At 40.1% G+C, this 17,802-nt stretch overlaps 1 protein-coding gene across 1 annotated transcript in view; it reads right to left on the reverse strand.

Moving 5' to 3' along the window:
- The window catches only part of itgav (integrin, alpha V), a 67,556-nt gene extending 50,104 nt beyond the window's left edge, over positions 1-17,452 (reverse strand). Inside the window, exons 1-2 of the mRNA XM_079562698.1 lie at positions 17,245-17,452; positions 11,377-11,504 (exon numbers count right to left, since the gene is read on the reverse strand). Of these exons, the coding sequence (XP_079418824.1) occupies positions 11,377-11,504; positions 17,245-17,417 (301 nt within the window). The 5' untranslated portion in view covers positions 17,418-17,452. The remainder of the gene's footprint in view (positions 1-11,376; positions 11,505-17,244) is intronic.
- Positions 17,453-17,802: the final 350 nt, after the last annotated feature.

The following is a 17,802-nucleotide window of genomic DNA, read 5'->3' on the forward strand; positions in this document are numbered from 1 at the left end:
CAGGTGGGGGTTAAGAGGTTAAGTTATTTAGATAATATGAAACTCTCTTATCCTGTAGTTGTGAACAGAACTTAGTAACTTGTTTTGAAATGTGACCCTTGTGTTAGTTTAGCAGATCTTTATTTCGGTCTCAAACGTCAATGCTTTGTGTTTAAATTGTCGACATGACATTGTTACAATAGTTCAGCACAGGGACAGGAAGAAATCGAGAGCTAAACAAGGAGCAGAAATCAGCTTTATCTCCGAAACAATCCTGTTGGCCCAGAGAGTGACCTACTGTGGTTAACACGAACTCTCCTCCATTCATTCTCAATGGTAAATATGGATGCAGTACACCTTTTGGCCACCAGCGTCAAATCGGGGGCGCTGTTTCACCCCTTTTTGTTGCGTTTACATCCTCGTTCTCTTCTCATTTTTCGTCTCCATTTTATTTTTCCCCAAGAAGCTTTTATTTTTTGTTATTTTTCGTCACTTTTTCGTCCATTTTTTCTCATTTTTTCATCAATTTTTTCTCACTTTTTTGTACATTTTTTGTCAATTTTTGTCATTTTTTGGTACATTTTTTGTCACTTTTTTGTCACTTTTTTGTCACTTTTTCGTTAATTTTTTCTCACTTTTTTCTCACTTTTTTCTCACTTTTTCTCACTTTTTTCTCACTTTTTCGTTAATTTTTTCTCACTTTTTTGTCACTTTTTTTGTCACTTTTTCGTTCATTTTTTCTCACTTTTTTGTCAATTTTTTGTCAATTTTTGGTACATTTTTTGTCACTTTTTCTTTCATTTTTTCTCACTTTTTTGTCAATTTTTTTGTTCTTTTTGTTCATTTTTTCATCCATTTCTTCCTCACTTTTTGTCACATTTTCCCCCTTTTTTTTCGCCTCAGTTCTGTCTCTATTTTCACACCTTTTTTCCAGAAGCTTTTGGATTGGGGTAAAGCCAAACTGGGGAGAATGTGATCGGTTCATGTGGGGGTTAAGAGGTGAACAATCTGAACTAGAGCAGATCATTTCACTTCTGCAGCTTCAGTTTGACAGACCTGCTGTTCAGCTTCTGTGTTTCTGATCGTTTATATAACATGTAGATAAAACTGTCATAACTGTAGGATTAATCTGTTTGTATATCTGTGTAATCCTGCTCTGAACCCGTGTTCCAGCTCACACAGCTCCTTCCAAACGCTATGTTTTGATTGGACTGAAAGGTTCCGCCTCCGGGCTAATGCTGTTAGCGGCTAATGACAGCGTGGCCCAGTTACGGCCACAATGGAGGCCTTTGTTACCGATCTGACCCGTGTCGGCCTCTGATTTACTGGACACTGAACTCGAGTCTGATTCAGAGCAGAGGGACCAGGATGTCGAGGCGAGGTTTTCCACGGGACTCCACCAAAATAAACCACGGGGATTCAGTTTGGAGGCAACGTCACAGTGGTGCTCGTGGACTTCATCTGTGAGGATTTGTGCTTTACTTCAGCAGCTTCTTTGTGGCAAATGTAATACTTTTAATACTTTCACTCCATTTGAAAGATACACATAATACTGTTTACTTCCCCCCCTTTCAAACCCTGATGGTGAGCGCTCCAGGACAGCAGGTGGCGCTGGTCAGATGTACGGTCTACGTCACCGACTCACGACGAGGAGAAAGGGCGTCATCGTAATGTTTTTGAAGCCGCGAAGTTAAAATGCTTCTGTGCTTTTACTTAAAGGTCCTGCACCTGCTAATGAAGCCGCTAATTTAAAGGGATGTTTCAGGATGTTTGACACAGGGCCTCACCAGACTAACCATATAAATGTCTGTGTCCATAGAGTCATTTCAACCATTTTGCATTTAAAAAAACGTATATTTGAGCAGCTTCGTGGTTGTATAAGCTACGCGGCGGCGGAGTGATCTGCTAGAAAATAGTCCCTCAGAATGTGATCATTCATGTGATGCAGGTCAGTTATATTCCAAACATGACTCTATGGACACAGACATGTATATGGTTAGTCTGGTGTTATCAGTGATTTGCCTCAGGTGCTCTGTGGAGCGGGTCACACTGGTTTTTAATGCAGGCTAGCTGATACCATAGACATGCACTAGCCTTGCATTAGCCTAGCGCCACGAAACTCTTCAAACATAAGAACTGCATGAATTACAAAAAAACATCTCCAGAAATCAGCAACACTCTGGATAACGAGGAAATGAGGCCCTTTGTCAAACATCCTGAAACATCCCTTTAAGGTGGGGGGTCAGTGGCCCAAACTCTTCACAGGGACGAGTTCATAGATGTGTTTCACAACCTGCTGTGTCACTTTTCATGGTCACTGTCACAAAAATGCAAGAAAACTAACCTTCAAGTTCATGAAACTGAACTCTATTTTATAACATTATATCAACAGAGTTCTTTAACGATACTTTGTTTCTGACGCCGAAGCCTGAACAATACTTTTTCGATAACTATACTAAAATATTTGTCATCTAGAACCAGAAAACAGAGCAATAATGTTACTTTACTCCACAAAATACTTTTTTATTTTACATGAAAACAACCAAGGAACCTTTAAAGGAATAGGCCACTGTTGGGCGTTTGGCATCCGCGCAGTAAAGTGAAGATTACTGTGCGGATTTCGAACTACTCCTGGTATTATTACGCCTTACAATATAGTTCCCCCTTTTATCCGCTTAGAAAATCCACATTGTTTAATTGTGTGTAATTATACTTTGTAGTGGAACACTTCACGTAACCATATTTAAATAGGGAAAACGTGGAAGAGCTTGGTAGCTTCTATCTTGACCTGTTTTGGAGCTATAGAGGAGAGAGGGAGAGGCTAAATGCTAACGCCGTCTGCGCTGTGTTTACGTGACTGAAGATCAGACAGGTCCTAAAGAACTCGTCACAGCTCAGGTAAGAACATATCTCAGTGTGGAAGAACGCTGGCCTGTTCCTTTAAGACGCTCGAAGCTCCTTTTTCTTCATTTTCTCGCTAAACACGAACGCATTTTTGTGTCTTTTCTCGCAGTTGTGTTTGTGCATCTGCCCAAACATCCAGGAGGCTCCAGGTCTGTCCACGGCTCATTGTTTGTAGCCTCCATCCAGTGTTAAATAAAGTTTTTTCTATTCTATTAGCATTAGCAGCAGTGAACGGCTAACTTTTCCCACGGTGCCTTGCTATGGTGGCTTGTTAAGCCCATAAAAGGCGCAGTTGTTTCGGATCAACAGTGGTTTATATTCACACCTGGAGCGAACTGGACCAGAGTCCGTTTGGAAGCCGGACCGAGACCACCTGGAAAAGTGGGTCTCGGTTCTTTGATTCGTTTGTTGTTTTCACACCTGAATAAAGAATCCGGACCAGCGCTCAAAACGAACCCTGGTCCGTTTAAAGTGGACCAAACGTCACAATCAACAACAAAGCTGCAGTTCTTTACTTTAGGCCAGTGATTTAATAATGCATTTACATCTTTTTTCTAGTTTAGATATAATTTAGTCCAGTTCAGATCGATTTTAGACTCGCTTTGGACCTGATGTGATCTTAATCCAGGCCTGGAGGGTTTGAGAGCCACTGGTTTATACTAGAACGTGCTCCTCAGAGAAGTAAACAGAACCAGACTAGTTCAGCAGTTCATATCTCAGTCTTCTCTTCTGATTTGTTCAACACTGCAAAAAGTATTTAACTAGATCAGTATAAACATCTCAATTTGAGCACAATAATCCACATTTTAGTTGTTATGTCTGGTTAAGAAGTTGTTGGGCATTTGTCCCAGATTATTTCACTTGTTCTGAGATGTTTCTGACTCGTTTCGATACATTTCGTCCTTATTTCAGGTCATTTTCTTTGCCAATGGGGAAAGAAAATTGGTCTTGTCTCATTGGCAGTTTTACTTTATTATTTCAAGCGAGATTTACCCTAGAACTGGTCTGAAATGTCCTCAAACAAGCAAAGCAAACTGGGTCCGATCAGGAAAAGTGTCTAAATGAGTGAAAACCGCTCAAAACAAGAAACATTTCCTCAATTCAAGTCATTTAAGGCGATGCTTGATATTGACTTTTTGCAGTGCAGAAGTGAGCTGAACTGAATCGACAAACATAATTACACCTAAACACTTGATTTTTTCCCAAACTGCTCCGGCCTGGTGTAGCCTTGTGCCAGTTCAGACAAATGTGTTTTTTTATTTCCAACGTGCCTCCCAGGCCTGTGTTACTCCATCACCTGCAGATGAATCATGACTTGCTTCACGAACTCGGGCCCTGAGGAAACTCAACAAGCTGATTCACATCGGCCGAAGGATCAGTGTGTCAACATCAGTGTTTGATACAGTCTGGGTTTTTTTCAGGGAGTTTTGCTCCTTGAAAGTTGTGAAACGTAATGCAAAAAGTGGATTCTAAGCAAGTAAAAAATGTCTTACTTTAAGAAATAAGTTCTTATTTTTTCCCTAAAAAGTAATAATGTTTTGTGTAGCAAAGTTTTCTTGAGAAAAAAATCTTGTTTTAGGAAATAAAATCTGGCCATTTCTTGTTCAGATAAATTTGCTAAAAACATGATGATTTTTCTTGAAGAAAGAAAAACTTTTTGAATCTTCTTCATCTTTAGACAGCCTCAGCTTCACAGCTCGAAGGTCCCGGGTTCGATTCCCACCAGGACGGGGCCTTTCTGTGTGGAGCATGTTCTCCCCGTGTCTACCACTAAAAACATGTACAATAGGTGAATCCTCCAGCAGGTGATTCTGACCATCAGCCTGGCTCCACATCATGGAGGCGGGTCTCCGGGCGCAGGCAGTATTTACCTTAAATATTAGTGTTTATTAACAACATTTTGCTCAAAAATGTGAGTAATTTAGAACTTTTACTTAAATCAAACAACATTTAAGTAAAATATCCACAGTTTTTCACTAAATAAGAAAGTTTTCCTTAAATTATTCCATTTTCTGAGGACATTTTGCTTAATTCTAGCTTTTTATTTGCTTAAATTTAGTGTTTCTTTCATGTTTTATGATGAAAAATATTCTAGAAATAAGAATTCTTAGCAAGAAATAATGCTGACCCCATTGGCACAATTTTTTGGCACAAAATGTCTTATTTTAAGATTTTTTTCCTTGTTTTTAGGAGGGGACTTTTTGCAGTGTGCACACTGGGAAAGATGAATGCGTGAATTAAAATACGATGCACTTTTTGTGGTTTGTAAACCAAAATCCTACTTTTTACTGTTACCAGAGAATACTCTTCTTTTTCCTCAATCTTCAAGTTATATATTGGGCGGCGCAACAAGGTCCTGGGTTCGATTCCCACCTGGACGGATTCTGTGTGTCTGCGTAGGTTTGGTTGGTCCCCTACCACTAAAACATGTACAATAGGTCACAATAGCTCCCCTGAAAAAGAGATTCTTAATCTCTGTGGGACTTTCCTGGTTAACCCCCTAACTCCCGCCTGAACCGAGCACATTTTCTCCAGTTTGGCTTTACCCCAATCCAAAAGCTTCTGGGAAAAAGGTGAGAAAATAGCAACAAAACTGAGACGAAAACAATGATGGACATGTGACAAAAAAGTGACGAAAAATGGATGAAAAAGTGGCAAAAATGTCACAAAAATGTTACAAGAAATTGACAAAAAAATGACAAAAATTTGATGAAAAAATGAGAAAAAAAAGAAAAAAAAAGAGAAAAAAAATGAGAAAAAAATGACAAAAATTTGATGAAAAATGAGAAAAAAAAGAAAAAAAATGAGAAAAAAATGACAAAATTTTTATAAAAAAATTAGAAAAAATGACAAAAAAATGACAAAAAATGACAAAAATTTGATGAAAAAATGACAAAAAATAAATAAAAAAAGACCAAAAAATGACAAAAATGTAATGAAAAATGAGAAAAAATGAGAAAAAAATTACAAAAAAATGATTAAAAAAATGATAAAAAATGACAACAAAAAAATAATGGAAAAAAATAACGTGAGGAAAAAGATCCTCTCGGTTCAGGTTAAATAAAGGTAAAAAATATCGAATATAACATAAAATTTCACCTGGAAACAACATTATTTAAACATTGCCCTGATTCAACCTTTTCTTTTTATAGATTTTTATGGGAAATCGTATCAAAGGCTCTTTTCAAAAAATGTATTTAAGAAAACATCTCCACATCGACAGACAGTCCAGTATTTAACAAGAATTGATGTAATTTTCAGCCTCATTGATACAGGTTTGGATCCAAAATGGCCGCTCTCCTTTATCAGGACGACATTTCCCTTTGTGCATTTACTGAAAGTCTGTTATCAGAAAAGCACAGCCGTGGTATTTTTAGACACATCTCACTGACTAACGCCTGCCGTCTGACGGGAAGCGGAGTCAGAGCTGGTGACAGGATTATCTGAACATTTTCCACATTTCCTGCCCAAAAACATGCAGCGCTCCACCCTTTAAACTCAAGAGACACGCATCGCATCACCCAGTCTGAGGCAACACTCCACCCTTTAAACTTCAGAGACACGCATCGCATCACCCAGTCTGAGGCAGCACTCCACCCTTTCAACTTCAGAGACACGCATCGCATCACCCAGTCTGAGGGAACACTCCACCCTTTAAACTCAAGAGACACGCATCGCATCACCCAGTCTGAGGCAACAGTCTTACAATCATTTTCCTGAACTTCCACCTGAACCGAGAGCATTTTCTCCAGCTTTACCCCAATCCAAAAGCTTCTGGGAAAAAGGTGAGAAAATAGTGACAAAACTGAGACGAAAACAAGGATGAAAAAGTGAAAAAAGTGAGAAAACATTGACAAGAAAGTGACAAAAAATTTACAATAAATGACAAAAATGGACAAAAATTTGACTTTTTTTTTTTAAATGGACAAAAAAGTGATAACAATTTGACAAAAAAATCGAATAATTTGACGAAAAAGTGCCAAAAAATTTACAAAAATGGACACAAATTTGACAAAAAAGTGAGAAAGATTTGACGAAAAATTGAAAAAAAATGGATGAAAAAGTGAGAAGAATTTGACATAAAAATGTGAATAATTCGATGAAAAAGTGACAAAAAACTCACAAAAATGTGACAGAAATGAGTCGACTGCCCAACAAAAAATTGAAAAATCTGCCGTGAGGAAAAAGATCCATTTAGTTTTGTAGGTCTTTCAAATGAGGCGTTACACTGGCCTACAGGATTTGGGTAAAGCTGAACTGGAGAAAATGCTCTCGGTTCAGGCGGGAGTTAAGAGGTTAATAAACAGGATTTATGCACAGAAAAAGTATTTTGGGGGTAAATTTCGTCCCTCAGCGCCCCCTAACTAAAACATCTTCCCACGGCTCTGGATTTACGGCTCTTTACCGGGAGCAGAGTCTGTGAGAAAGAGCTGTCCAAAAACACTGGCTCTTTTTAATAGAAAATTTAAAAGACATCCAGAAAAGTCACAATTATCTACGACTTGATCGATAAAAGGCACTTTTTAAAATTCAACTCATCTAAAAATCCCACGGGGCTGAGGTTTGCACTTTGAAACACGTGTTTGTGAATAAAATCTTGCACCACAACTAATAAAAAGAGGCTGAAACTGTCGGACAAACCATTTTCACTGCATTTAGCTTAGACTTTAGTGCGGCTGCTTGCAGATCAACGGCGCCGTGATGAACACACTCTTAGCACATCACCTCAGAGTCTCGAGACTTAAGGCTGCTCGATTATTGAAAAAATAATAATCACGATTATTTTTGTCATAATTGAAATCACGATTATTCAAACGGTTATTTGTTGCCTTTAAAAAAATCCAGCAAAAAAATGACAAAAATCCAGCAAAAAAGTGACAAAAATCCAGCTAAAAAAAAGACAAAAATCCATCAAAAAAGTGACAAAAATCCATCAAAAAAGTGACAAAAATCCAGCAAAAAAAAGACAAAAATCCAGCAAAAAAAAGACAAAAATCAAGCAAAAAAAAGACAAAATTCAAGCAAAAAGTGACAAAAATCCATCAAAAAAGTGACAAAAATCCAGCAGAAAAAAAGACAAAAATCCAGCAAAAAAAAAGACAAAAATCCAGCAAAAAAGTGACAAAAATCCATCAAAAAAGTGACAAAAATCCAGCAGAAAAAAAGACAAAAATCCAGCAGAAAAAAAGACAAAAATCCAGCAGAAAAAAAGACAAAAATCCAGCAGAAAAAAGACAAAAATCCATCAAAAAAGTGAAAAACATCCATCAAAAAAGTGACAAAAATCCAGCAAAAAAAAGACAAAAATCCATCAAAAAAGTGACAAAAATCCATCAAAAAAGTGACAAAAATCCAGCAAAAAAAAGACAAAAATCCAGCAAAAAAAAGACAAAAATCAAGCAAAAAAAAGACAAAATTCAAGCAAAAAAAAGACAAAATTCAAGCAAAAAGTGACAAAAATCCATCAAAAAAGTGACAAAAATCCAGCAGAAAAAAAGACAAAAATCCAGCAAAAAAAAAGACAAAAATCCAGCAAAAAATGACAAAATTCAAGCAAAAAAATGACAAAAGTCCAGCAAAAAAAAGACAAAAATCCAGCAAAAAAAAAGACAAAGATCCAGCAAAAAAAAAGACTAAAATCCAGCAAAAAAAAGACAAAAATCCATCAAAAAAGTGACAAAAATCCAAAAATTAAAAATTGAAAAAAATAAAAAATAATAATAATTGAAAAAAAAAATTATAATCGATTTTTTGCGATTATGCTAATTTTGTAATCGTTTACTGTTGTAATCGAAATCGTAATCGAATTTCGATTAATTGCACAGCCCTATCGAGACTTAACTTAGAAGTGCAGAACGTGCTTTAATGTCACGTCCACGTTCTGATCCTTGTTTTGCGAACAGTCTGCGATGTGTCCGCACTCGTCCTTTTCAAAGCTCACATTCCTGAACCTGTCCCGACACGAAACTGAGAGGCGGCGTTTACCTCGAACCCGACGGCGAGGAAGATCCTCCAGGAGAAAATCCTCATTATCGAGAGGAACCGTGACTGAGACGATGAGAGAAATGTGTTCAGTTCAGCGTCATGTCTATGTTTGTATGTGGGGGTTGAACTGGGCCAGCAGGGGGCGCTTTATTAGAGGCTCAGGGCTGATTCTGGACATTCATGTTTAGTAGATACTTCAGAGCGAGTTCATTTAACCTCTTAACCCCCGCCTTAACCGAGCACATCTTCTCCAGTTCCACTTTAACCAAATCTTAAAGCTTCTTGAGAAAAGTGTCAAAGTAGCGACAAAAATACAACTAAACTGGCAGAAAAAAGTGGCAAAAATTCCACAAAATAGGTGACAAAAAAGTGATGAAAAAAGTGACAAAAATGCAATGACAAAGCGACAAATCAGCACCAAAAATACGATGGAAAAGTGACGACAAGGAGAAGAAAAGGGTTTGTAGGTCTTAGCTTTCAAATGAGGCAAGGACAATGACGTAAGCTGTAAGCTCCAACTCCAGGAGAAAATGTGTTTGGTTCAGACGGGGATCCATCTACCCATCCACACACACCTCCTCCAGCTGTTCTGACCCTGAGGCCACACCTCCTCCAGCTGTTCTGACCCCGAGGCCACACCTCCTCCAGCTGTTCTGACCCCGAGGCCACACCTCCTCCAGCTGTTCTGCCCCCGAGGCCACACCTCCTCCAGCTGTTCTGACCCCGAGGCCACACCTCCTCCAGCTGTTCTGACCCCGAGGCCACACCTCCTCCAGCTGTTCTGACCCCGAGGCCACACCTCCTCCAGCTGTTCTGACCCCGAGGCCACACCTCCTCCAGCTGTTCTGCCCCCGAGGCCACACCTCCTCCAGCTGTTCTGACCCCGAGGCCACACCTCCTCCAGCTGCTCTGACCCCGAGGCCACACCTCCTCCAGCTGCTCTGACCCCGAGGCCACACCTCCTCCAGCTGCTCTGACCCCGAGGCCACACCAGGCCAGCTGCTCTGACCCCGAGGCCACACCTCCTCCAGCTGTTCTGACCCCGAGGCCACACCTCCTCCAGCTGTTCTGACTCCGAGGCCACACCTCCTCCAGCTGTTCTGACCCCGAGGCCACACCTCCTCCAGCTGTTCTGACCCCGAGGCCACACCTCCTCCAGCTGTTCTGGGGGAGCTGAGGCGACACCAGGCCAGCTCGGAGACATAGTCCCACCACCGTGTCCTGGGTCCACGAGGCCTTGTCCCACTAGGACACCTCCCGCGGGAGGCGACCAGGAGGTATCCGGAACAGATGCCCGAGCCACCTCAGCTGCTCCTTTCGACGTGAAGGAGTCACGTGTAGTGTCTATGCATGATCCAATAAACTGCCGACACAACATGCAGAAGTCACTGAACCTCCCATGAGCTGCAGTTTGGGAGGCTCTGGACCTGCAGCTCAGGCGCTTTACGAGTTCCTGCACAGACCAGACCCTCTGAGACTTTAAAAGGCCAACAGTGAGACGTACAACACAGGAGCCAGTAAAACAACACGTCACCACATCAGAGGTCACATGAGCTGGATCTTTACATCGTGCAGAAGCTTCTGTTCGAGACGCCTGAGAGTGAGCAGCTAGGTTAGCTACTGTTAATAACATATGAGCTTTACATTTCTATTGGAAACGGTTAAGGCTATTCATCATTTTCAGGCGTACATAAAATGATCCTGCATTGAAGCATCTTTGTCTGGATTAGTAAAGTCAAACATAAAAGTTTGAGTTGGGGGGGCCCAGGTGTGAGCGACTCCACCGCAGCTGTTTCTTCAGGTTAACCCCTGGACTCCCGCCTGAACCGAGCACGTTTTCTCCAGCTCGGCTTTACCCCAATCCAAAAGCTTCTGGAAAAAAGGTGTGAAAATAGCGACAGAACTGAGACGGAAACAAGGATGAAGATGTGACAAAAATGTGACAAAAATGTGACAAAAAAGACAAAAAAAGACAAAAAATGTGACAAAAAAAAGAGCAAAAAAATACAAAAAAATGTGACAAAATGTGACAAAAAATGTGACAAAAAAAGACAAAAAAAGATGAAAAAAGACCAATAAAAAGACAAAAAAATGTGACAAAAAACGACAAAAAAAAGACAAAAAAAAGATGAAAAAACACAAAAAAAGACAAATAATGTGACAAAACTAAGGTAAATAACTGGTGCCCACGAGTGCCGCATATCGGTGTTTCCTTCCAGGGAAAAGTGTTTCCGGGTTAGTCCTGTTGTGTTGTGATTCTGTGCTGATGTTGTGTCGTTGAGCCTGACTGAGATCCTCGTAATAGCTGCGGAGAATGACTCGCTCTGAGACCAGCCTTCAGTGACCGGCTAATAACCCACACACAATAGTCCCGTAGTCTGGCAGATTTAGTGACTTTAGTCCTGGCGTTCTCGACTCGGCGTCGGGCGTTAGAACGTCTGACGCGGCTCCTGGTTGTTTAGTCCTGACTCGTAAACCGAGACTAACCCTGGGCTCTCAGGGCCTCACCTGTGTTGTCGAACGGGATCTGTTGGCAGGAGGCTGATTTCCATGGACAGGTGTAGACGGCGCCCCGCTCCACCACACTGCTGGGGTCGGAGGTGTTCGCCCGGGGAGCGCCGATCAGAACGTCCGATCTGGAGACGAGAGGGAACGAGGAGGATCAGAGCAGAACCGGGAATGAACCAGGACTTAACCAGGACTTAACCAGGACTTAACCAGGACTTAACCAGGACTTAACCAGGACTAAAGCAGGACTAAAGCAGGACTAAACCAGGAGCAAAGTACTTCTTTATTGTGTAGTCAGAATGTTCATACCGCCTCATAAACGACACTGCCTGACCAAACACCACCTGACATCCTGCAAAAAGTGGATTCTAAGTAAAAAAAAGTCTTACTTTAAGAAATAAGTTCTTATTTTTTCCCTAAAAAGTAATAATGTTTTGCCGCAAAGTTTTCTTGAGAAAAAAAAATCTTGTTTTAGGAAATCAAATCGAGCCATTTCTTGTTCAGATAAATTTGCTAAAAACATGATAATTTTTCTTGTAACAAGAAAGAAAAACTTTTTGAATCTTCTTCAGTTTTAGACAAAGAATATTTTTCTTATTTTAAGAAAAACTCAGATCAACAGCTCTTAATGTAAGACCTGCTTCTCACAGAGAGATAAAACATTCCATTCTTTAAAGTGGGCGGCTCGGTGGCTCAGCGGTTAGAGCCTCAGCTTCACAGCTCGAAGGTCCCGGGTTCGATTCCCACCAGGACGGGGCCTTTCTGTGTGGAGCATGTTCTCCCCGTGTCTACCACTAAAAACATGTACAATAGGTGAATCCTCCAGCAGGTGATTCTGACCATCAGCCTGGCTCCACATCATGGAGACGGGTCTCCGGGCAATATTTTCCTTAAATATTAGTATTTATTAACAACATTTTGCTCAAAAATGTGAAAAAATTTAGAACATTTGACTTAAATCAAGCAACATTTAAGTAAAATATCCACAATTTTTCACTAAATAAGAATGTTTTCCTTAAATTATTCTATTTTCTGAGAACATTTTGCTTAATTCTAGCTTTATTTGCTTAAATTTAATGTTTCTTTCATGTTTTATGAAATATTCTAGAAAAAAGAATTCTTAGCAAGAAAATAACACTGACCCCGTTGGCAGAACAAGCACTTTTTAAAGCTTTGCTCATGTCGCTTTGGCCCGACTCGAACTAGAACATATTGATGATTTTATTGACCTGTTTTTGTCTGTGAGCTGCAGGGAAGTGTTCCAGTCACATGACCGTTTCCCACACGGATGCTATTTCTGATCATTCCACAGCCACAATATTTAGTGTTGGATCATTTACTGAAATAGTCGAGACCAATGGAGAGAAACATACATGACATTGGGAAAAACAAAGTCCAGTATTGTTTGTCGTTCCTCGTTTTCGACACAAACCCACAGAAACATCTTTGTGGTTCAGGGCAACACATGGCAGCACTTCCTCTGATAAGAAGACCAGGAAAAGACGGAATATTCAGTCGGATAACACAGCCCATGGCCGTGACGAGCGACTTCTGTCTGCCCCGCCCCCCCAGCCCCCCTCCAGCCCCCCCGAGGTTAAACAGAGGAAAAGTGTCTGCCTTTTCATTACACGCGGCGACATTGTTAAACATAAGTGGCACTAAAGGCCGTCACCACAGCTCAGTGAAAATAACCTTTTGCAGGAGAACAATAACAAACAGAGCGGCGGCCATTTCACTTTCAGTTCTTTATAAAGTGAGATGTGTCTTAATATCAGCGTGAACTAAAAACACATCCTAACGTTGGATTCAGGTTTGATTTGATAAAAGGATTTTCCATTTCCTATTATCTTGTTTTGAAATACTTGTGTTGTAAAGGACGTGTCAATACGGACTTTTAGAACAAGGTATTACTGAGATTCACATTTTTAAGTTGGTTTCGAGTCAATAATTCCAATAATAATGGTGGCCATTTGTTCTGCCGATCCCGTCAGACCTGGGAAGGGCCCGGTCGTACTTGGATGGGAGGCGGTTTGGGAAACACCAGGAAGCCTGAGTGAATGTAGTGAGTGAGTGGTTGCACAGCAAAAAGTATTTAACTAGATCAGTCTAAACATCTCAATTTGAGCATAATAATACTAGTTAAGAAGTTGTTGCTCATTTGTACTGGATTATTCCACTTGTTCTGAGATGTTTCTGACTCGTTTCGATACATTTCGTCCTTATTTCAGGTCATTTTCTTTGCCAATGGGGAAAGAAAATTGGTCTTGTCTCATTGGCAGTTTTACTTTCTTATTTCAAGCGAGATTTACCCTAGAACTGGTCTGAAATGTCCTCAAACAAGCAAAGCAAACTCGGTCCGATCAGGAAAAGTGTCTGAATGAGTGAAAACCGCTCAAAACAAGAAACATTTCCTCAACTCAAGTCATTTAAGACAATGCTTGATATTCACTTTTTGTAGCGTGGTGGTGGTCGGAGGGGCCGATGGCGCAGACTTCCAGCCTGAGCCAATAGTACTATTGTACAGGGCAGCTGTGGCTACAACAGTACCTGACCATCACCAAGTATGGAGTGAATGAATAGTGCAATGTAAAGCGTGTCCAGGAAAGCGCTACATAAAACCAATGCATTATTATTATTAATAATATTATTATATTTTCTGGCCTCAATATATCGTCAATTATCTTAAGGCGAGACGCTGCAGGTGAACAGGGAAACGATGTATATTTACAGATTTCAGTTTGAAACTGTTGCTGTCGATCACTGGCATAAATGTGAGAAAAAAATACATCTGTTATTTTATCTTTTCATATCAGAACAAGGTGTTTTATGACTAAAAATGCCCCAAATTTCCTCATCTTTTCAGCGACGGAATCTGAATAATGGACAGAGCTACATTCAAATTTATGGTTTCATTTTATTGATGAATGAGTTACCGAGACTTTCTCAGAGCGGATTTTGGATTTCTTGTTTAGTTTTAAAATAAGCTGTTTTTTTAGTGGAAAAAATTGCAAAAATGTAATTTTCGCCTTATTTTTTGACATTCAAAACTCAATAAATGGGGCTTTAGGGATTAAATAATAAAAAATCTCTCTGAAAAAATCGTCCAAATCTTGTTCAGTCCAAGGCTGGAAAATGTGAAGTCTTTAGGTCCGACTGACGTGGACATAGTGTCGCCACAATGACAGAAACATGTGTTTGGAGAAAAAGGCCCTTGAAATTGTGTTCTCCCATATAAGTCTATGGGGGAACATTGAATCAGCGCAACATTTAAACATGTTATTGTGAAGATTAGGCATGTTTTCTGTTTCCGGGTGAAAGTTTATATGTTCAGAGACAGATTTGGCCCAAAACCTGAAAACTGAAAAAATTGAGTTTTGCCTGTAGTGTCTCCCCTTAAGTCAATGAGTTATCGTGACATGACTAGTTGGGTATTTTTTCCAGATATTTCACTAAACCATTTCAACTCAGTATTTTCTTTTTGAGTTTAAATGAACTGTTCTCTTTTTGTGGCAAAACAACTACAAAAGGGTGCGGGAAAAACCTTTTCTGCCATTTTCTAAATTTGTCCCCAATTTTTCCTCATTTATTTTATTTTTTGCCGCTTTATTCCAAATTCAGCTTCACTTTTACCCCCATTTTCCCCCCTATTTTGTAGAAATCTTTCCACATTTTTTCCACAATGGAGATGAACTCGATATTGTACATTTGCATTTTCGATATCTTGCCCACCTCTGCTTCAGATTAAGTAAATCCTTTAATAATGAACATAATTATTAAAGATAAAACCAAATGGGTAATTTTTCTAAAGCATAATTATTAAAGAATGAAAAATCAGCCGCGATTAATCGAATTTCACACGTGCGATTAAAAAAAGGAATCGAGCAACAGCACTTATTTCATGTTACATATACTTTTTCTTATACAATTAGAGCTGCAAACGAACACTTACTTTGTAATGGATTAAAGTATCGATTATTTTCACGATTAATCGCTCGGCTGTGAATGGTGGAGGAGCTAAAGCTAAACATGGAACTAAGAGGCTCTTGGTGCTAATTCTGCTTCTGACCTGACGACACTCAGAAATTCATGAAATTTACAAAGTACAAAACACTTCAGAGCCGAACTTTAAAAACAAAGTGGGTTTTCATCAAAAATACGAAATGTTCATGTCATTTTTGCTCTATTTGAAGAAGAAGAAGAAGAAGATGATGTGAGTCCGTCAATTAGTCGTTTCAGCCGTAAATACAAAACTTTCTTTTTCACCATAAACAGGTCGTGTTTCCGTGTATTTCACGTTTATACCGGGATATTTTAACCTCTTAACTCCCGCCTGAACCGAGAGCGTTTTCTCCAGTTCAGCTTTACCCAAATCCTGTAGGCCAGTGTAACGCCTCATTTGAAAGACCTACAAAACTAAATGGATCTTTTTCCTCACGTCAGATTTTTTTTCATCACTTTTTTTGTTGGGCAGTCGTCTCATTTTTGTACAATTTTCCTGACTTTTTTGTCACTTTTCCGTCAAATTCTTTGCATTTTTTGGTCAAATTCTTGTCACTTTTTTGTCCATTTTTTCTCAATTTTTCGTCAAATTTTTGTCATTTTTTGTCCATTTTTTTGCCACTTTTTCGACCATTTTTCCTCAATTTTTTCACATTTTCATCACTGTTTTCGTCTCAGTTTTGTTACTATTTTCTCACCTTTTTTCCAGAAGCTTTTGGATTGGGGTAAAGCCAAACTGGAGAAAAAGTGCTCGGTTCAGGCAGTCGTCTCATTTTTCTGACTTTTTTGTCACTTTTTCGTCAAATTATTTGCATTTTTTTGTAAAATTCTTGTTACTTTTTCCTCAATTTTTTCTCACTTTTTTGTCATTTTTTTGTCAAATTTTGTCATTTTTTGGTCCGTTTTTTGTCCATTTTTTCTCAATTTTTCGTCCATTTTTTTCTCAATTTTTTCTCACTCTCTCATTTTCTCACCTTTTTTCCAGAAGCTTTTGGATTTGGGTAAAGCTGGAGAAAACGTGCTCGGTTCAGGCGGGAGTTAAGGGGTTAAGATCAGCCTAAAGACTTTTCAAACAAGACGTCACGGTCATTTTTAGGCTTTTCAATATTATCGTTCTTATCATTTTTTGGTCCCTTTTTTCTCAATTTTTCGTCAAATTTTTCTCACTTTTTTTGTCACTTTTTCGTCCATTTTTTCCTCATTTTTGTCACATTTCCATCATCGTTTTCGTCTCAGTTTTGTTGCTATTTTCGCAGCTTTTTTCCAGAAGCTTTTGGATTGGGGTAAAGCCAAACTGAAGAAAAAGAGCTCGGTTCAGGCAGTCGTCTCATTTTTGTCACATTTTCCTGACTTTTTTGTCACTTTTTCGTCAAATTATTTGCATTTTTTTGTAAAATTCTTGTCACTTTTTTGTCACTTTTTTCTCAATTTTTCTTCAAATTTTTCTCACTTTATAGTCAATTTTTGGTAATTTTTTGTCCCTTTTTCGTCCATTTTTTGTCAATTTTTTGTCAATTTTTTCTCAATTTTTTCTCCATTTTTTCTACATTTTTTGTCCCTTTTTGATCATTTTTTGGTCATTTTTTTGTCAAATTTTGTCACTGTCATTTTTAGGCTTTAGAGTTCTTGATATTATCGTTCATCATCATCGCGATGTTTTTGCGGCTCAACATATCGAGCCTCTGTAACCGCGCCAGGCCACTCGGCTCACGGGTCACATTCGGAGCCAGTTACTGTGATTTTGACAGACTTTGAGGATTGTTTTGGGTAAATGTTCCAGCCTCTTCCTCATCGCCAGCGTCACTAATAAAGCATCAGTAACGAGTTAGCCGCGCGCGCTAACTCGTAACGACGTGCGTTTAACCTTACCTCGCGCTGGAGGGCTTGAAGAAATCCACGGAGAAGCCGAAGTAGCTGCCCTGGGGTCCCGAGAACACGGAGGGCTTGTCCACGTCCAGGTTGAACGAGCCGCAGAGCTGAAAGTAGCGCAAATACAGCAGCAGCACCGCGCGCAACAACGCAGTCCGCCGCGGTTCCGCCATGGCGCCGGTGCGTAATTCTGGATCAAACTAGCGCGAGCGCGAGCGCGATGCTGCGGCGGCAACACTTCGGACAAATGTCGTAAAGCTCCGTCCCGAGCAGAGCCTCGCTTCCACGCGCGCTGTCACGCACCGCTGCTGCGTCTACAGACCCGACATGTCCGCGTCTCCGCAGATGAAACGACGCTGGTCCCGCGCGTCCCCGGTACCGTCGGGGGGGGGGTTCGTGAGCGGCGGTGACCGGAGCCAGGGAGAGGCCGTGGACGTGTTTGTAAACGGGCGAGGGGAAGTGTGTCAGCGCAGGGTTGTTCTGGAGAGGGAGCGTTTGTCCGGACGCGAGAGGACGCACGCATTACGCGCGGCTTCCGGTGAGCGCTTTCAGATTAAA

The sequence above is a fragment of the Gobius niger genome, assembly GCF_951799975.1.
Source record: "Gobius niger genome assembly, chromosome: 9".
Lineage (NCBI taxonomy): Eukaryota > Metazoa > Chordata > Actinopteri > Gobiiformes > Gobiidae > Gobius > Gobius niger.